A 22,337-nucleotide genomic window follows, 5' to 3' on the forward strand; every position below is an offset into this window, starting at 1 on the left:
GGTGGCCTAATGGTTAGGATTCTGGGCTTTCATTGCTGTGGCCCAGGTTCAATCCCTGGTCATGGAACTGAGATCCCACAAGCTGCGTGGCACAGCCAAAAAGAAAGAAAAAAAAGAAATTTCTAGCATTATGATTGTAAGGGGATAGAAGGGCATGATGTTTCAAAAGTACACCAATCTCTTTCTTTTTTCATCATGATCTTATATAATGATACAAATGGAAAGATAAAAATGCAACTAGACTTCTAAAACTTCCAGTCAAGGTGGAGTAATAAGGACCAGATACACCCACCGCCTTGAAACAACTAAAAAATGGACAAAGTATGTGAAAAACTGCATTTCAAGACATGGAACATCAGGTAACAAAAGACAGCGATCCCTGAGAAATGAAAAACAAGTCAGAAGAACCCTATGCCTGCTCCAGCTTACTGTCTGTGAGTTTCCAGGCTGTGGCACAGGAGCCTAAGCTGAGAAGGTGGAGCTGAAACTCCAGGGAGGCCAAGACAGCTAGAGTTCATAAGACGGACTGCTAGAAAAGTGAAAGCTGCAGAGGGAGAAAACTCTGGAAATCTGCAGAAGATCCCCTTTGAGTATTAAGCTGAGTACTACTCAGCAGATGCTTTGGAGACAATTACATGAGGCTGGAGGAACGAGCACCTGAGAAGGGATTGGATATAACAGTGCCTGATGCTCACACAGGGCCTGGATAATGGTTGTTCCCACTAGCCAAGCTGGAAAACCTCATTAATGAGGCACTGGGTAGAGGACATAGAAGTGTCTTCTCTCCATAGCAGGGGATAAATAGCCCTAGATTGAGTACTGTTCTGGTACTGCCTAACAAATCTTAAAAGCAAGACTCAAAAGGGTAAAACTGTCTCTAAGTACTTAACCATGTCCTGAGCAAAGCTCAAAAATATTTATAGTAATATAAAACATAGAAGGAAAAAGTCTATGCAAAATTTTGGCAGATCCAATTAAACAGCTTTTCTTTTTTCTTTTTTAATTTATTTATTTTTGGCTGCATTGGGTCCTTATTGCTGAGCACAGGCTTCCTCTAGTTGCAGCGAGGGGGGCTACTCTTCGTTGCGGTGCGTGGGCTTCTTGATGCAGTGGCTTCTCTTGTTGCGGAGCACAGGCTCTAGGCACGCGGGCTTCATCAGTTGTGGCTCGTGGGCTCTAGAGCACAGGCTCAGTAATTGTGGCACATGGGCTTAGTTGCTCCGCGGCATGTGGGATCTTCCCGGACCAGGGCTCAAACCCGTGTCCCCTGCATTGGCAGGCGGATTCTTAACCACTGAGCCACCAGGGAAGCCCTAAACAGCTTTTCTTAAAGATTAAGATATAACTACCATATTATCCATCCATTCCACCCTAGATATTTGCCAGAGAGAAATGAAAGCATATGTCAATACAAAGACTTGTACACAAGTCTTCATAGCAGCTTTATTTGTAATAGCCCCCAACTGGAAATGAACCCAAATGTCCATCAACAGGTGAACAGGCAAATTGTGGCACATCCATACAATAGAGCACTGCTCAGCAATAATAAGGAATGAACTATGATACAAAGTATAACACAGATAAATCTCAAAATAATTATGCTGAGTTAAAGCAATCAGACCAAAAAAAAAGGACTACATGCCACGTGATTCCATTTACATACATCTAGAAATGCAAACTAATCTATAGCTACAGAAAGTAGATCAGTGGTTACTGGGAGAGGTATAGAGAATGAGAGGAATGATGAGAGATGAGAAGGAGGGATTACAAAAGGGCCTGAGGAAAGATTTGGGAGTGATGGATGATGAATATGTTCATTACATTAACTGTGGTAATGGCTTTACAGATATATACATATGTCAAAAATTATCAAATAAGTTTTTTTTTAAAGAGCAACAATAATAGCAATGCTTAGCAAAGGCTATGGATGAATGTAGAAGAAAGTTGAGCACAACTACCTTTCCTTGTTTAGGTTGTTTGAAAACATAAAACATAAAGATTTCTATTCCTTAATAATTTTCAAAAGAAAATCCCTATTATCATTTCTGTATGGTATTTTTATATATAATATATTATACATGTTGATATATTATATATGTTAAGATATATATTTTTAAATGCGAATTTTTCTTCCATAAAGCTAGATAATAACTAGGAGTGTTAGTACCCTTGGGTCCTATTTCAGTTTTATTTTTTTATTATTTTTTAAAATCTTTACTTATTTATTTATTTTGGCTGCGCCAGGTCTTAGTTGCGGCATGTGGACTTCTTAGTTGCGGCACGTGGATTTCTTAGTTGCGGCATGCGGACTCTTAGTTGCAGCATGCATGTGGGATCTAGTTCCCTGACCTCACAGTTCCCCAGGGATTGAACCCGGGCCCCCTGTATTGGGAGCACGGAGTCTTACCCACTGGACCACCAGGGAAGTCCCAGTATTTTTTTTTAAAGCCACTAAATTCAATTATTTTTTAGCGTAAAGAATTATAATCACGATTAGGGATAAATTACAAACGTATTATAAGAGAGTTGGTTTCAACAGCTAAGGTCCTGCCTGAAACACTGTAAAGGCAACATATCCAGGTGACAATGTGCCTTGAGTTAGATTTTCATCACCTAATTAAATTAACTGCATTTTTCAACTACTGGAGCCACAGGGGTTAACAACAGTTTTCTATTCATTCTCACAATTATGATAATGAAATGTATAAATATGATAATGACATGTGTAAGAAACCTTAAATTCCTTCATGGATATTTTATTAAATTTTATGACTATAACTCAAATATTTGAGAAAAAACCCTGATCAGTGGCAACAAGTTCATCAAAATATTCTTCATCTCAGAATTCAATGTGGAGTCAATCACTTCTTACCATTTCGAGGGCATCATGCAGAGTACTGGATAAGCTATCATTTAGGTTTGTCAGATACAGTCCTTCATCTCCTAAAACTAGAAATTAAAATGCAAAAATTTGGAAAAAAGAAGAAACATAAATTTAGTAAATAATCTCACCATAAAGCCATAGAATATTACACTTAAAACTTATACAATAAAAATACTGGCAAAGTTCATAAATCATAATTCACAAGCTATTCAATCTCACTAGCTCTTTGAAAAGCACATTTTATAACAAAGATGAGATTTTTGTTTCACTTACCAGCTTGTCAGAAATTAAAAAGAGCTATTAAACATCAACTGTAACCATGAAATTAAAAAGAGGCACTCCTATATACTACTGATATAATTAAAAACTGATTAAAATTAAAAACCGATTCACCTTTCTGGAGAGCATGTTGGCAATGTATTGCTATTTTATTTTATTTTGTTTGGCCACGCCGTGTGGCTTGTGGGATTTTTTAGTTCCCCAAACAGGGACTGATTCCAGGCCCCTGGCAGTGAGAGCATGGAGTCCTAACCACTGGACCGCCAGGGAATTCCCTATGTATTGCTATTTTAAAGGTGCATACTCTGACTCAGCAATTCCACTTCTAGGCATGTACTCTAAGGAAGTTATCAGTTATGGAAGTTCACAAAGATAAATAAATATATGTGCAAGGACTGTCAGTGGAGAGTTATGTATAGTATGAAAACACTGAAAACAATCTAAATGCCCACCACTATGGTACTGTTTTAGCAGACTACCCAGCCACTGAAAAAAAGAGGTAGGGCTATATGTATTAATATAGAAAAATGTCTATAACATATTTAAGGTTAAAAAATTCAGATTTCAAAACAATATGTATAATATGACCCTACTTAAAAGGTAAAAATATATATACATACAAATGTATTTAGGTGTCTATATATGCATAGAAAAAAAAAGACTGGAAGGGTATACCCCAAACTTTCAACAGTGATATTATTTCTGGAGGGTGGGATTTATGAGGGAGATTTTACATTCTGAGGTTAAGGTGTAGAAAAGTTAACTTGCAGAGTCCATATTCTTTCTACTATACCCTGTTAAATCTTGAAAATTAAGTAAAAACACTTTAGACAGAAAAGTATTACTTAGGAATTATCATAAGCTAACCAGTGAAATCAATTGATACAAAATTAACTTACTCTTAGGAGCCACTTTTTGACCACAATTAAATAAAACCTCTCCTTCAGAGATGGGTCTATCTAAGGTTTCAGTTTCAGTGGCAGTAACGCTCAAGGTACTCTCCATTGTTGATGAATCTGAACTTGGCATCTGTATGGGGGAAGGGGCCTTGGTGTCAGCAGGAAGCGGCATAAGGGGAACTGGCTCTGGAGGTGCAGGCTGAGCAGGGAAGTCCATGCTCTCAGGTTCTTCATCCTTGGCCACAGACATTACACTAAGAAGAAAGAGACATACTTTGAATGTATTACATCGGTGAAGGCCTATATTAATTTTTATATAAAAAATAGATTCAAAAGTACTATGTCTCCTTTAGACATATTTCTATATCAATATATAGATATATCTATATATTTCTATAATCTGAACTACTATAATTAGCCAACAAGATTTATTTTTTGAAAATCATCTTCATGCTTTAATCACAGACCATCTTGAAAGTTCTACCATCTCTAAAATAAATCTACATAGGGATATGTGGTAATATAAAAGTTAACTGATCATAGTAAATGAAGATTCACACTGGGGAAAAATCTTCTTCTATTTTATTAACAATATTATAGATATCTTTATTTTAATTTGTTTCCCCCAAAATTTTATTTTAAAAGAAGAGAACTGAAAGTATAAATAAATCTGGTAAAAATTTTAAAAACATAAAATTTATGAAACTTCTTCCTACTAAAGTATAGATTAGCTTGTGGTTTATCAACCTTCATTTATCATTTCTGATGTTTTCAATGGGTCACCTAAGTCAACATAAGAAGAAATGTATAGTTACTAAAAATGAATATATTGTCATTTACATAGCTCTCGGGTGAAGTTCTTCTTGAAGAGAGCTGGGATTCTCTTCTTCCAGTGGCAGGTCTCCATTACTCCATGGCTTGGGAAGCTCTGGGCTTGGCATCTTCAATTTATCAACAGAAGTCTCTGACAAAGTTGGGGTAAGAGCTGCTGCGGGAGGAGGTGTAGTTGCAGGGGTAACGGTTGGAGTATTAACAAGTGTGATGGGAGGCATATTATTTCCTAAAGGTTTTTTGTAAAAGCAAAAAAAAGTCAATAAGAATTCCACAGGAAGGCAAGATACGTTGTTTAACATTTTGGCATACAAATAATGGCAACAACAATTAATAATAATGATGATGGCCATTAATGGGAAAAGCTCCAAATTAATTTAGTAAAGTACAAAAAATAACCTTGAAAAGACATCCCTTTCAACATCACCATGAACTTAAAATAGTCTGAATGTCTACTAGATTATATACTTTAAAAAGTGGTAACCAACCCCTTAGTTTCCTTGTAAGAAAAAATGACTTAACTAGAACCTAGTAAGCAACAGGTATGTGTATACTAATCTATAAAGACTCATAAAACAAACCATGATATTTTATTTAATAGTTGCTAAAATTAAAACTGAGTTATAGAAATAAGGTTTCTACCTTCTTCAGCAAATATTTCTTTCATGGGAAAAGCTACATCATGATCTGAAACACAGGGAGAAGAATCCGGAGTTTTTACCCACACACGCTCCTCAGGAGGTGATGAAGGTGAGAGAGGAGGAGTTGGCTGTGGGGTAGCCACTGGGGTACACACTCTTGCCTGAAATAAATAAAACAAGATAAGTGGTGCTTACAATCCCCAAATAAGGGCAATTTGAAAACTAAAATGATCTCATTCAGAGTTACATAAAATTTAAATGGATGGGGGAGGCGGAAATGGAGTCCTCTGTATTCTAGCTCTTGAACTTCTAGCTATTAGTTTCAAGACCAGCCTACAGAAAGCCTCCAGCAACTCAAACAGCTCTGCCTCTGAACTAGGCCCCCTTATCTAATATAGAGAGGAAGATTAAACAGACAGCTGAAGATCAAACCCAAACACAAGCTGGGTAGACCATGTGACAGAAAGAGGGCATTTTAACTAATTGACAAGACATCAAAAATCACTTTTCAGTACAAAAGAACAAAGCTTATGAAAAGCAATGGAAGGATAAGAAAAAGTAGGGGGGATAAAAGGAAGCCAATGTAGAGATGGAAAGCCCTGGGGAAGAAAAAAGCAAACATTTTAAAATCAATTTGTTAAACAGGTAATTCAAACGATTCAAACTTCAAAAGGATGATGGTGAAAATTAACTCTCCTTTCCTACCCATGTCCTATCTACTTAGTTCCTTTCCTCAGAATTATCAAATACAATCTTAAGTCATTTTTTTAATGTCCAGAATACTCTATTTTTTAAAATTTTTATACAATTTTTAAAGGTTACACTAGGTTTACAGTTATTACAAAACGTTGGTTATATTCCTACTTAAAATTTTTTTTATTGAAGTATAGTTGATTTACAATGTTGTGTTAGTTTCAGGTGTACAGCAAAGTGATTCAGTTATATATATGCATACATATATATATATTCTTTTTCAGATTCTTTTCCACTATAGGTTATCACAAGATATTGAATATAGTTCCCTGTGCTATACAGTAGGTCCTTGTTGCTTATCTATTTTATATATAGTAGTTTATATAAACTACTAATTTGCTAATCCCAAACTCCTAATTTATCCCTTCCCTACCTCTCCCCTAGGTAACCATAAGTTTATTTTCTATGTTTGTGAGTCTTTCTGTTTGGTAAATAAGTTCATTTGTATCATTTTTTTAGAATCCACATATAAATGATATTGTATGATATTAGTCTTTCTCTGTCTGCCTTAGATAATCTCTAGGTCCATCCATGTTGCTACAAATGGCAAAATTTCGTTCTTTTTTATGGCTCAGTAGTGTTCCATTGTGTGTGTGTGTGTGTGTGTGTGTGTGTGTGTATACACCACATCTTCTTTATCCATTCATCTGCTGACAGACACTTAGGTTGCTCCTATAACCTGGCAACTGTAAGTAACGCTGCTATGAACGTTGGGGTGCATGTATCTTTTCAAATTAGTGTCTTTGGTTTTTTTGGATATATACCCCGGAGTGGGATTGCTGGGTCATATGGTAATTCTATTTTTAGTTTTTTGAGACTTAAGTCATTTCATATGTGTATCGATTTTCTATAGAATAAATTCCCAGAAGTGAGACTGCTTGGTTAAAGGGCTAATTGCATTCTTAATTTGAATACATATTGCCAAATTTCCCTCTACACAGTTATATTATTTTATCAATGCAATAACACCAGAAGGTATGAGAATTCCCATTTCCCAAAGGTTTGCTGAACAATGGTGTTAATCAAACTTTTAGAGTGTTACCAATTTGATCAGTAAAAATGGATTCAATGATTTTTTCTTCTCACTATCAGTGAGACTGACCATCTTTTTGTATGTATGTGGGCCATTTGTATTTCCTTTTTGTGTGTGAACTGTCTGGACATGTCTTTTCCTCATTTTTCTATTTGTCCTTTTTTCTCTTTCTAAAACATATTTTTATAGTGGGGTGACTGGTCTTTATTCTGTATTATGAGTTGCGAAGAGATATACAATTTAAAAATCATGAAGCATATTAGAAATTCTATAGCATTGCTTAATTATTAGCATATTCTTAGCTTTGCTTTTTAAGTGAAAGAAATATACTATGTTTTATTCTTCTTGACTGCATAAACCTATAGCCTAAGACTGCTGTTTTCAAATATAATGCTACTGACTCATCATCATGAGAGGATTTAAAGGTATCCTACTAGTGTTGGTAATGGGTAATAATGATAAACAATTAGGTACCGAGTATTTACCAAGTTCCAGGCCCTAGCTTAAGCTCTTTCATATATCATCTTATTGAATCTTCCACAAAATCTTCTATGATGGCTCACAAGATACAGTATCATAAAGATGTCAATTCTCCTCAAATTAAACCAATCAAAACTGAATTAAGTCCCCCCAAAATCCCAACAAAATATTTTATAGAACTTGAAAATTAATTTTAAAACATATATCGAAGATGAAAAGGCCAAAAAAAGCCATGACAATTCTGAAGATAAGTAACAATATGGCAATGGGGGAGGGGAACTTGGCCTCCTTAATATTTGAAAAGCAGATTTTGGTAAAGCTGTCATCATTTAAACTCTGAGTATTTTATCTCTAGTATACAGACAAGACTAAAGTAACGGAGCTGAGGGTTCAAATTCAGAACTTCCCAACTCCAGAGTCCATGCTCTTAATAATTACATTTATTTCCTATTTATACTGATTTTTCTATATTTTCTCATTAAATCACCCTTATGAAAATATCTGAAATATATGGGCAGAAGACAAACCAAAGTTAATTAGCATAGAGATAACCATAACTCTGATACTGGCATGCATTACCAATGAGCTAATAAATAAAGCACAGAACAAAAGTATGTACCAAATCTCTGGCACACTAATCACACTACACCAATTACATTACACCAATCTCCATAAAACTCAAATATGTAACTTTATGTTTATACCTCAAATGAGTCAGTTTAAATGTTTCACCTATATAAAATGATGTTTTTATGATCGACAGGATCAGAATTGACCATGAAGTTTTAAACAGTTGGTAATACAGAGTACATTCTGGTTTTGTATAATTTCTTTTTCTTTTTCTTTTTAGTTTTTTTAAATTTTCATACAATTTTTAAAGGTTACATTCCATTTACAGTTATTACAAAATATTGGCTCTACTCCCTGTGTTGTACAGTACATCCACGAGCCTATCTTACAGCCAATAGTTTGCACTTTCCACTGCCCCACCCCTATATTGCTCTTCCCCCGCCCCCCGCTGGTAGTGGTTTTGTATAATTTCATGTTGCTATAATAAATTAGAAACTCTATTTAACATAGAAAGGCTGATTAAACAAACAATAACAAAAATGCCTAAAATATACTTTCTTTTAAAGATTAAAAATATCACTTAACATAAGAACCAAAAGCAGTACATGTGATTGTTAGCTATAGCTTGAATTTTTAAAAAATTAGCTATAAGGATATTCTTGGAACAACTGGGGAAATTCAAATATAGACTCTATATTATATAGTATTAACATATCAATGTTAAATATGGAGAGCAATATAATGGTATTTTGGTTATGTAATAAAGAATCGTGTTCTTAGGAGATATTGCTGATGCTTTTAGAAGTGTCATGATATCTGCAACTTTCAAATGATTTTTAAAGCATATATAATAAACAACATATAAAGACAGATAAAGAAAATGTGTCGAAATGTTATCAACTGGTAAATGTAGGTAAAGCGTACACAGATGTTCATTGTATCATACTTTCAACTTTCTATAGATTTTAAAGTTTTTAAAATAAAATGCTGGGGGAACTGTTATTGTAATCAAAGCCACAAGAAACCAATCTCTACCACAAACTATGATCTTATGACCCAATTTAAAATCTGTCCATTTTACTGTTCTCTAACAAAGGTATCAAAAATTCCCCAGGACTCCAAGTCATGAAGGAGAGTCACACTTACCGGCAAGTGTGTTTTGCTTATTGAAACATCCCCAGAAACACTTGTAACAACAGGACCTGGCTTCTTTGCTTCTCTGTCACCCAGCAAGATGGCAATGGTTTCGGCAAGAGCTTCATTCACAAAATGCCTAATAATGTCTGAATTCACAGGAACCCCGGCATCAACAAAAAGCTGGAGGGCACCACTGCTTGTTCCTTCCACTAAAAAATGAAAGAATTTCAGAGTAAGTGTGCAAGAAACATGCTTGCATTCTAAGCCTTAATTCTTAAAATTTTAGAGATGCGAGCATATGTGTATGAGACGGTGTGAGGAGGAATAAAATGAAAATACAAAATCTACTTATTGTGACAGAGAATAAGATGGTAACTCACATAATGAACATCCTCTCTAAACAAACTAAAAAGGGAAGGAAAACATCCAGATGAAAATTTACTTATATGGCCTCTTCCCTACCACTACAAAATTTAGTGATAAAAAGGATTTGCAGGGACTTCCCTGGTGGTCCAGTGGTTAACATTCCATACTCCCACTGCAGGGGGCACGGGTTCAATCCCTGGCCAGGGAACTAAGATCCTGCATGCCGCGTGGCACGCCCCACCCCTGCGAAAAAAAAGATTTGTATCCATATTAAATGTTTTCATCTGAAAACAATCCACATTTCCAAGAGTAGGGCATCAGGAAACCCTGTGATAGATCTTGGCAAAACACAGGGACACAATGACTGTGGGGGGATTTTAGAGAAATGGCAGCTTCTTCATAAATATGAAGACAAATCTTATTTCCGTCTAGTTTCAGATACTTCAGTTACTAACGTTACAGGCTAATCCTCCTCAAACTTTTAGAGTAGTTTAGGTGCTTGATGTCAGCAGCTCTATAGGTATATTAATTTTCCAAATGGGTTGTACTTTTCACTTGCGTGAATGTACTTAAAATTCAGTAAAACTTCCTAAACAGACTTTATTAGGCTTAAAGTGGTTAGATTTCTAAAGCTCTGTGTGGATAACATGTAAACAGTGATCTATACAACTTGATGGAGACATGACCTCTCCAAAGAGTACTCCTTAATTAGTACAACTATGGCGGCATTACCCAGAATTCCCTAAAAGGTAGGTACAGGTGTCTTGGGATCACTTGTTGAGAGATAAGCAATAGCAATTTACTCTGGAGCTCCATAGCAAAGACTATCACAATCCCAAATTTATATTCAACAGTATATATCAACACATCTCCCTTTTTAGTTCCCATAATTCATTGTTTTGGCATGACCAAAAATCAGAATATCTCCGTTATAAAACCCAAAAGCCCTACCCAGACATAGGCAAAACAAAAGCAAACACACATGCTTTTAAAGAAAAGGGAACAGGATCTAAATACCCTCTTTATTAGACCATCTTTCCTTAAGGCTACAAAGCCTGAATTAGTCTCACTGAAACCACCTCCTGACCCATGTGAAGGACTGTTAAGAGGACTATCACTAGCCCTGCTTTGCGCTAGCAGGAGAGACTGGTGGAGAATCCAAACACTCCAAAATATGCCATCCAGGTGTATGACCTAGCAATGAAGAAAAAAGCATCTGGCAGTTTGGACAGTATCCATCATAAACCGGACAAATCTCTGGAGACACTTGTTTGTTTTCCTGGACTGGTCTCCTTGTCTTGGGACTGCTGAATACCATCTCCACAACCAGAATTTTGACCAAAAGCTACAGAAGTTCGACTATCTGTTTCTCCAAGGCATATTTCATGGTCCTTTGCCTTCTCTTTAGCTTCTAGTTCTTTTTTATTCCAGTTTCACTTGGTATTTTCCATCTGTTCCTTTTTCAACAGATTTTGAAATAGTCTCAGAGCAATTATTTGGACGAACTGGTTTCGGTTTTCTTTTGGATTTGTATTCCTAGATGTCTTCTTCTGAAAAAGTATCTTCTAACATGACAAAATGATTTTATCATTAAAGAAGCACTAATCTTAAGTTAAATAAATTTCCTCATAACTTTGTTGGTCATTTTATTCCTTCCTTCAAAAAATGAGAAGATGAAAGAAAACCTGGGATAGTAGCAGTGGAAGAGGCATTTGAGTTATACTAAATAGGAAGAATTAATCAAATATAAGAATAAATTGTATGGAGCCAGGACATCGGACGTGGCTGCGTGTGGACTGAGGAAGACCAAAGAAAACAAAGTAGAACAAGCGATACTCCAAGGCTTTGGAAATTGGGCACTTGGAAAATAGTGGTATCATTAACAGAAACAGAAACAAAGGAGGAATAAGGTTGGTTAGAAAAATGAGATGCATTCTGGACACACCAAGTTTGGTATGCCAGTGGAGCATGAAGTAAAATATTCATCAACAGGCAAAACTGCAAGTTTACAGCCTAAATGTGTGGCTTAGGGGTCATCAACTGACACAGGATAACTAACGCCAAGAAGAGACCAGAAAAACAGAAAAGAAAGAGGGCAGGGGACAGAAGCTTGGGGGAAATTTTTTATTCAAGTAGCAAAAAGAAAAAAAGAAAAAGATGAGGAAATGAGGTCCTAAAGAAATTTAAAAGGGGAAGAACAAGAGAATGAATTCTAAGAAACCAAAACCAGTAGAACATTTTAATAATTAGAGGTAGTCAGCAATGCCCATACCAGAGCCTTCTAGGAGAATAAGGATTTGAAAAAAGGTTATCTCTGAGAACCAAATGCTGTAAGAGAGGAATTTCATTAACGAGAAGGAAGAAGAAACCAGCTCATAAAAACTAAAGAGAAAGTGAGAATGAGAAAGTAAAGCAGTAAATACAGACTCTAATGTCTAGGATTTAGGCAGTTAAGGGGTAGTTTAAGAAGGAGGAAGAGGAGGTTATTCCGGACTGGAAAGAAGTGGAAAAAAATAGAGATAACGATATATAGGAATGTTAAAAAAAAAAAGAGCTAGAAAGCTGGAGAACTTATACCATCCAATTTCAAGACTTATTTTTAAATAACAATAATCAAGAAGTGCGGCATTGATGTAAAAACAGACTTGTAGATCAATGGGACCAAACAGCAAGTCCAGAAACAGATCCACACATATATAATAGCCAGATGATTTCCAACAAAGGTGTCAAGGCAATTCAGGAGGAGAAAGGATAATCCTTTCAACAAATAACGCTAGAAAAATTGGATATCCATACACACACAAAAAATCTTGATCTTTACTTCACACCACATATAAAAATTAACTCAAAACATACCATAGACCTAAATTTATAATCTAAAACCATAAGGCTTCTAGAAGAAAACATAGGAAAAAATCTTAATGATGTTGGGCATAGATTTCATAAACAGTATACCCCAAAAACCACAAGCTATAAAAGAAAAATTGATAAATTAAACTTCATCAAAATTAATCTTTGGTCTTCAAAAGACAATGCTGATAAAGCAAAAGGTAAGATAAAAACTAGGATAACACATCTGCAAAACATATGCAATAAAGGACTTGTATCCAGAATAAAGAACTCAATAATAGTAAGACACAGACCCCAATTAAAAACTGAGCAAAAGAGTTTTAAAGATACTGCATCAAAGTAAATATACAAATGGCAAATAAGCACATGAAAAATTGTACACCATCATTAGTTACTGGGGAAATGCAAATAAAACCCACAATGAGATATCTCCACATGGTTAGTGAATGGCTATAATTAAAAACTTTGACAACAAGCATTAGTAAGGATGTGGAGCAGCTGGAACTCTCATTCACTGCTGGGTGGAATGCAAAATAGAACAGCCACTTTGGAAACACTTAGCAGTTTCTTATAAAGTTAAATATCTACTTACCATATGACCAAGAGAAATTAAAAGATGTGTATAAAAGATTTGTTTGCAAACATACATAGCACAGCTGTATTTATAATAGCCAAAAACTAAGACTACAAATGTCCATCAACTGGTAACTGGATTAACAAATTATGGTACATCCATGGAGTGTAATATTTATTACTATATGCAACAACATAACTGTCAAAGCATTATGCTAAATAAAAGAAGCCAGACACAAAAGACTAAATACTGTATGATTACATATATATGAAATTCTAGAAAAGGCAAAATTCAATGATAGAAAGTAGATCAGTGGTTGTTAGGGTCTAGTAGGCATGGGAGGGGGTTAGGGATTGACTGCAAAGTGGCATGAGGGGACTGTTGGGGATGATGGAAATGTTTTTCTATAACATGATTGTGTGGCTAACATGTGGCTGTGTTTAACAAAACCTGTCAAACGGTACACTTAGAATTGGTGAATTTTATGGCAAGTAAATTATACCTCAAAAAGCTAATGGAGAAAGAGGGGGAAGAAGAGGGAAGGAGAGGAGGGTGAAAAGGAGGAAGAAGGAGGGAGAGAAGAGGAAGAGGAAGGAGGAAGGAGGAAGAAGAGGTGAATGGTGTGGGCTCCCTAAAGAAAGAGGATCTATCCATTCAGGGAATACTTAAACTTCTTAGGTGTCAGTCAAGGGCTAGGCTCTAAAGGAGAATCACCCTTACTTGTGAGTAATTTATAGTCTAGTGAGTGAGACAGATATGCAAGCCAATCATAATACAATTTGATGGTTACTATAACAAAGATACACAGACACACAAACAAATGCACACAAAGTGCTATGGGAAATAATGGAGAGATTGGGGGTAGGAAGGATGGACGCTGATAGCATAATCTGAATGCTGCAGTATGTAATAAGGGAGTGAGGGAGAAATAACTTCCACTACAGAAAACTGGGAAGTGACATTGAGAAGAAGAAGACTTTTATCTTTTGTCAACCAAGGACTATGTGACCTCTAGAATATATAAATCCACAACAACCTGAAGGTTTTGTCTTATAATAACAAAAAAAGCTAAAAGATTCCATTTCACTTACCAATGTCAGAAGTCAAGGGCTCACTGGCCTCACTGACTGAGACACTGATGTCAGCTGTGGCCTGCTGTTGAACTGGAAGAAGCCCAGAGATCATTCTTGACATTATTTCTTGTTCTACCCTGGGGGAAAAAAGTTAAGGATTCCTAAATTTAGTTGAAATGTATAGATGGTTAGAAATAACACCCTTAAAAATAACTGGTACCCATGGACACAAACATTTACATGTGATAGCAGTCATTCTGAAAGTTGAATCCGGAAAGAAGAAAAAATTCAAATATATCTCCTAGAAAAACAAACCGAATCTCTGTGTGGGAGACAGTTTATCAAATTAAAATCTTTCTGATCAGTCTAATGAAAACGTTAACAGCCCTCATAAATTCAAAATAAGGTTTAGGTCAATGATTACCTGGCATATCATGCACCTAAAACGTTGGGTTCCCTACTCTGAAAGCACATATAAAACCCCACAAGATCAAAGCTAGAAAAGAAGTCCAGCTGCCCTCTCCTCAAGGAAATAAATATATAGACTGCAACACAGGTAGTTTTCCTCTAAAAAGGGAAAGAAAATTTACTTTCAAGGTCATTTTTAGGAAGGGAAGTAGGAGAGGAAAAGGAAGGGAAACACAGTAAGAGACTGCTTTTGTACATTTCTTTAGAGAAGCTAACAGGCTTCTTAATTATTATTATTATACAAGTAATAGATGTTCATTGTAAAAATCAGAGAACACATAAAAGTTAAAAAAAAAAGATAAGGCTCACTCACAATCCCAGATTCAAGAATAAACAAAGTTAGTTAACAATTTGGTATTATTTTTCAATATTTTTCCCACACACATTTATTTCTGAGTGAGCTCTTCTCCACTGTGGTTGCATCATTAGTATTCTGCTTCATTTATGCACCAGTGTTATTAATATCTTTCTACATCATTAAATATTTTTCTAAACCCAATCATGATAACTGTATGAATATTCAGTTGTTTAGTTTATTCCATAACTTCTTTAAGGTTTCTCACAGGTAAAAATAGGTATAAAAGTAGAGTTTATGAGTTTATATAAGTAACAAACAAAACAGTGCCTTGTCTGTAGTAAGCACTATAAGTGCTAAGTATTCTATGGCCTAGTAGCAGAACTGATTATTTCCTTAGGATAAATTTCTGTTAATAAACCACTGGGTTAAAGAACTTGCACATTTTTAATGCTTTGTTACTCAGCAATAGCTTCTTTTGTCGTAACAGACAGCCTCAGTACAAATATTCAAGGACAGAAACAATACTTGCAACAGTTAGTTAAACCCTAAGCATCATGTCAGATAGTGTCCAGTGACTACAGCAAAGGAAAAATTTGATAAACAAAAGGAGACAAGGAAGATTTTCAACCAAAATTTCATACATTCTATTTATACTTGCTACTATAATTCTGTTCACCCCAACACTACTGTAAACTCACCACTGAATTAAGCTATTTTCCAATGTTTCTTTTCTCTGAATTACTTTATCCAGAACATCAGTAGTGGGCTGAAAAGTAGAAGCAACTGGAGGAAACGGAGGGCCATTATATTTTGTAGAAACAACTTTAACACTTCTGTTAAACTCCAGAATTGGTTCAGAGTATTCCAGAATTTCATCACATTTTTCCTCTTCCTGGTAATAATAAAAACAAAACTATTATATTCATGTATCTGTTCAACACTTACTGAGTGCCAAGTAGAGATAACTTAGGTAGGTGAATTAACCAACACTTCTAAATTAATCAATAGCATTTTCTAATTGGTGGTATCACATTATTTATAGTATACACATTTGTCATATAAATCACATTGAAGAAACTTAATTACACAATTATATTCTGTTTTTAAAGCCCAATATTCAGGGACTTCCCTGGTGGTCCAGCGGCTAAGACTCTACGCTCCCAGTGCAGGCGGCCTGGGTTTCAACTCTGCTCAGGGAACTAGATCCCACATGCCGCAACTAAAAATCCTGCATGCCACAACTAAAAGATCCCGCACATCACAACGAAGATCCCACGTACCGCAACCAAGACCTGGCGCAGCCAAATAAATAAATAAATATTTTAAAATATATATATTCATTTTAAACAATCATAAAACAAACTAGAAAACTTGGTTATTCCTACATAAAACATTATTAACCTTTCCCTCTATAAATTTATTAATTTATTATCATAGTAAAGCTAACACTTCTAAATATTACTGCTTACTCTTACAGAACATATAATTTACATTTAAATATGCAGTTAGGTCATCTTACACATTATTTGTACCATCACATCATGATCAAAAGAGTTACTTCCGGAATTTTTAAACTTTTTATTATGAAAAATATACATGTTTAAAAGTGAACAAAATAGTGCTCATGCACTATATCTGTTATATATAAATAATAAGAATCCCACTTACCTGTTCCCTAGCTTTAACAATTATCAACTCATAATGAACTCTGTGTCATCTATACTTCCCCCATCCACTTTCCCCTTTGCACACCATTTTGAAATAAACCACAGATACCATATCGTTTTATCTGTAAATAATGCAATATGTATCTCAAAAAAAGTTAGGGCTCTTTAAAAAATATAACTCAATAATATTGTCCCATTGAAAAATGAAGTCCACAGCTATTAAGTGGCAGAGCAAGGACAGAAACACTTGTCTTTGAAGTCCAAATTCTTTGCTATTTCTACAATGTTCCTTTCACTTATATATTGAACAGTTGTCTAATGTCTTTGCTATATTCTTACCTTCAAAACATTCACGTCGAGCTCACATGAGAAGACACACTGGTGAGCAAGTAACATTAATGTAGTGCATATCGCTTAATGTTTAAAATAGGATTTTATTTTTTGATTGACAAAACTAGTCTTGGTTCTGAAAGTCTAAGAAATATGAACAAATGTCTCCTTTAAAGTTCATTGACACATCATTATTCAAGTAGTCTCTATGTTCTATGATCTTTTCTCCCATCCTTTATATTTTACTTCCAGCTACTTTTTCCCTCCTTCTATTTAACCATTTCTATCATTTCTATATCTCTTCCTGCTATATGGGCTCTTCCCTTGGATTTTAGACCTCTCACAACTTTTTTCCTCAATATGAACTAACTGGCGAACTTGCCAATAATCCAGAAATGAAAACAGACAAATGTAATAGAATGAAGAAAGGACAGACTGGAGAGAGGGAAACCAAGGGAAACAATACGGAAGAAGGAAGTAAGAAGCAGAAGAGAGGAGATGCAGGTTGGAAACAGCTAACAATCATTAAGTTTCATGGAGGTAGCTAGGTGATATAGAAGATAATACTGTACTACAGAATAACAATTTATAATTTTAAAATAAAAATATATTTAACTGCAAAGTAAAAGGAAGTTTCTCAAAGCTCTGTAACATAATACTGATGGTCAAAAGATATTCAACCATCAGAAACAAGGCAAGGATGTTCCCTCTCACCACTCCTTTTCAACATTGTACTAGAAGTCTTTGCTAATATAATTAGACAAGAAAAGAAAATTAAAGGTATACAGATTGAGAAGGAAGAAATAAAACTATCTTTGCACATGACATGATTGTCTATGTAGAAAAGCTGAAAAAATCAACAAGAAGACTCCTGTAATTAATTAGCAATTACGGCAAGTTTGTAGGATACAAGGTTAACATACAAAAGTCCATCACTTTCCTATATGCCAACAATGAACAAGCAGAATTTGAAATTAAAAACACAATACCATTTACGTTAGCACACCCCCCCAAATGAAATACTTAGGTATAAATCTAACAAAACACATACAAGATCTATATGAGGACAACTACGTAACTCTAATGAATGAAATCAAGAACTAGATAAGTGGAGAGATAGTCCACGTTCATGGAGAGGAAGACTCAATAACATTAAGATGTCAGTTCTTCCCAAATTGATCTATAGAGTCAATGTAATTCCAATAAAAATCTCAACAAGTTATTATGGAGATATCAACAAACTTACTCTAAGAGTTATATGGAGAGGCAAAACACCTAGAATAGCTAATATGATATTGAAGGAGAAGTACAAAGTTGGAGGACTGACACTATCCAACTTGAAGACTTATAACAATCAAGACAGTGTGGTTCTGGTGAAAGAACAGACAAATAAATCAATGGAACACAACAAAGAACCCAGAAATAGATCCACATAAATATAGTCAACTGATCTTTGGCAAAGGAGCAAAGGCAATACAATGGAGCAAAGATAATCTTTTCAACAAATGGTGCTGGAACAAATGGACATTCACAGGCCAAAAAAAAAATTTAGACACAGAGATTACACCCTTCACAAAAATTAACTCAAAATGGATTACAGACCTAAATGTAAAATGCTAAACTATAAAACTCCTAGAGATAACATAGGAGAAAACATAGATGACTGTGGGTATGGCAATGACTTTTTAAATTTAAGACCAAAGGGACAACCCATGAAAAAACTAATTGATAAGCTGGACTTCATTCAAATTAAAAACTTTTGCTCTGTGAAAACGAATGTCAAGAGAATTAGAAGATAAGCTACAGACTGGGAGAAAATATTTGCAGAAGACACATTCTGATAAAAACTGTTACCCCAAATATACCAAAAAAAAACTCTTATTAAAACTCAATAATAAGAAAACAACCCAATTTTTAAAATGGGCCAAAGACCTTAATGGACACCTCACCAAAAGTGATGTACTGATGGCAAACAAGCATTTGAAAAGATGCTCCACATCATATATCAGCAAAATGTAAATTTTTTGATTAATTTTTATTCGAGTATAGTTGATTTACAATGTTGTGCTAGTTTCTGCTGTACAGCAAAGTGAATCAGTTATACATATACATATATCCATTCTTTTTTAGATTCTATTCCCATACAGGTCATTACAGAGTATTGAGTAGAGTTCCCTGTGCTATACAGTTGGTTCTTATTACTTATCTTTTTTTTTTTTTTAACTACTATTTTTCTACTATTTTACGTATAGTAGTGTGTATATGTTAATCCCAATCTCCCAATTTATCCCTCCCCCTTCTTTTCCCCCTTGGTAAGCATAAGTTTGTTTTCTACATCTGTGACTCTATTTCTGTTTTGTAAATAGGTTCATTTGTATCATTTTTTTAGATTCCACATATAAGCAATATCATACGATATTCGTCTTTGTCTGATTTCACTCAGTATGAGAATCTCTAGGTCCACCCGTGTTGCTGCAAATGGAATTATTTTGTTCTTTTTTATGGCTGAGTAATATTCCATTGTATATATGTACTACATCTTCTTTATCCATTCCTCCATTGCTGGACATTTAGGTTACTTCCATGTCCTGGCTATTGTAAATAGTGCTGCAATGAACACGGGGGTACATGTATCTTTTTGAATTGTGGTTTTCTCCGGATATATGCCCAGGAGTGAGATTACTGGATCATATGGTAGCTCTATTTTTAGTTTTTTAAGGAAACTCCATAATGTTCTTCATAGTAGCTGTACCAATTTACATTCCCACCAACAGTGTAGGAGGGTTCCCTTTTCTCCACAACCTCTCCAGCATTTATTGTTTGTAGATTTTTTGATGATGGCCATTCTGACCAGTGTGAGGTGATACCTCATTGTAGTTTTGATTTGCATTTCTCTAATAATTAGTGACGTTGAGCATCTTTTCGTGTGCCTGTTGGCCATCTGTATGTCTTCTTTGGAGAAATATCTATCTAGATCTTCCACCCATTTTTTGATTGGGTTGTTTGTTTTTTTGATATTGAGCTGCATGAGTTATGTGTATATTTTGGAGATTAATCCCTTGTCAGTCACTTCATTTGCAAATACTTTCTCCCAGTCTGTGGGTTGTCTTTTCGTTTTGTTTATGGGTTCCTTCGCTGTGCAAAAGCTTTTAAGTTTCATTAGGTCTTATTTGTTTATTTTTGTTTTTATTTTCATTACTCTAGGAGGGGGATCAAAAAAGATCTTGCTGTGATTTATGTCAGAGAGCATTCTGTGTTGTCCTCTAAGATTTTTATAGTCCCTGGTCTTACATGTAGGTCTTTGACCCATTTTGAGTTTATTTTTGTGTATGGTGTTAGGCACTGTTCTAACTTCATTCTTTACATGTAGCTATCCAGTTTTCCCAACACCACTTATTGAAGAGACTGTCTTTTCTCCACTGTATGTTCTTGACTCCTTTGTCATAGATTAGGTAACCATAGGTGTGTGGGTTTATCTGTGGACTTTCTATCCTGTTCCATTGATCTATATTTCTGTTTTTGTGCCAGTACAATACTGTTTTGATTACTATAGCTTTATAGTATAGTCTGAAGTCAGGGAGCCTGATTACTCCAGCTCCGTTTTTCTTTCTCAAGGTTGCTTTGCCTATTTGGGGTCTTTTGTGTTTCCATACAAACTGTAAAATTTTTTGTTCTAATTCTGTGAAAAATGCTATTGGAAATTTGATAGGGATTGCACTGAATCTGTGCACTACTTTGGGTAGTATAGTCATTTTGACAATATTGATTCTTCCAATTCAAGAACATGGTATATCTCTCCATCTGTTTGTCTCATCTTTGATTTCTTTCATCAGCATCTTATAGCTTTCTGAGTACAGGTCTTTTGCCTCCTAAGTAGGTTTATTCCTAGGTATTTCATTCTTTCTGATGCACTGGTAAATGGGATTGTTTCCTTAATTTCTCTTTCTGATCTTTCATTGTTAGTGTATAGGAATGCAAGAGATTTCTGTGTATTAATTTTGTACCCTGCAACTTTACCAAATTCATTGATGAGCTCTAGTAGTTTTCTTTCTTTAATTAATTAGTTTATTTATTTATTTATTATTTATTTTTGGCTGCATTGGGTCTTTGTTGCGGCATGCAGGCTTTCTCTAGTTGCGGCAAGTGGGGGCTACTCTTCGTTGCAGTGCGTGGGCTTCTCATTGCAGTGGCTTCTCTTGTTGCAGAGCACAGGATCTAGGCGCGCGAGCTTCAGTAGTTGTGTCATGTGGGCTCAGTAGTTGTGGCTCGTGGGCTCTAGAGTGCAGGCTCAGTAGTTGCATCACATGGGCTTCGTTGCTCCGTGGCATGTGGGATCTTCCCGAACCAGTGCTCAAACCTGTGTCCCCTGCGTTGGCAGGCAGATTCTCAACCACTGTGTCACCAGGGAAGTCCCTCTGGTAGTTTTCTGGTAGCATCTTTAGGATTTTTATGTATAGTATCATGGCATCTGCAAACAGTAACAGTTTTACTTCTTCTTTTCCGATTTGGATTCCTTTTACTTCTTTTTCTTCTCTGACTGCCATGGCTAGGACTTCCAAAACTATATTGAATAAAACTGGCGAGAGTGGATATCTTTGTCTTGTTCCTGATCTTAGAGGAAATGCTTTCAGTTTTTCACTGTTGAGAATGATGCTTGCTGTGGGCTTGTTGTATATGGCCTTTATTATGTTGAGGTAGAGAAATGTAAGTTAAAACAACAATAAGATACCATTACACACCTATTAGAATGGCCAAAATCTGGAATGCTGACAACACCAAATGCTGGCAAGGATATGAAACAGCAGGAACTATCATTCATTGCTAGTGAGAATGCAAAATGGTACAGCAACTTTGGAAGACAGTTCAGTGGTTTCTTACAAATCTAAAGATACTTTTACCATGTTAAGTCAGCAATTGTGCTCCTTGATATTTATTCAAAGTAGTTAAAAACTTATGTCCACAGAAGAAAACCAGATGTTTTGTTTTGTTTTGTTTTTCTTTGTTTGGTTTTTTTTGGCTGCACAGCGTGGCTTGCGGGATCTTACTTCCCTGACCAGCGACTGAACCTGGGCTCCTGGCAGTGAAAGCACGGTATCCTAACCACTGGACCACCAGGGAATTCCCTCACATGTTTATAGCAACTTTATTCATAATTACCAAAACTTGTAAACAACCAAAATGTCGTTTAGTAGGTGAATGGATAA

The 22,337-nt window shown here is 35.4% G+C and overlaps 1 protein-coding gene across 5 annotated transcripts in view; it reads right to left on the reverse strand.

Annotated features, from left to right (window-relative positions):
• Positions 1–22,337, reverse strand: part of KIAA0586 — a 105,166-nt gene that overhangs the window by 48,512 nt on the left and 34,317 nt on the right. For all 5 annotated transcript variants that reach the window (XR_014260762.1, XR_014260763.1, XM_082450320.1 and 2 more), the window contains 7 exons: positions 15,835–16,028; positions 14,389–14,507; positions 9,517–9,716; positions 5,536–5,695; positions 4,903–5,122; positions 4,063–4,316; positions 2,873–2,949 (listed from right to left, as the gene is read on the reverse strand). Coding sequence is in view for 3 of the 5 variants with exons in the window: in XM_082450320.1 (XP_082306446.1) it covers positions 2,873–2,949; positions 4,063–4,316; positions 4,903–5,122; positions 5,536–5,695; positions 9,517–9,716; positions 14,389–14,507; positions 15,835–16,028 (1,224 nt within the window). In the remaining 2 variants the exon portion in view is untranslated. The remainder of the gene's footprint in view (positions 1–2,872; positions 2,950–4,062; positions 4,317–4,902; positions 5,123–5,535; positions 5,696–9,516; positions 9,717–14,388; positions 14,508–15,834; positions 16,029–22,337) is intronic.

The sequence above is a fragment of the Balaenoptera physalus genome (assembly GCF_965194825.1).
Source record: "Balaenoptera physalus genome assembly, chromosome: 2".
Classification (NCBI taxonomy): domain Eukaryota; kingdom Metazoa; phylum Chordata; class Mammalia; order Artiodactyla; family Balaenopteridae; genus Balaenoptera; species Balaenoptera physalus.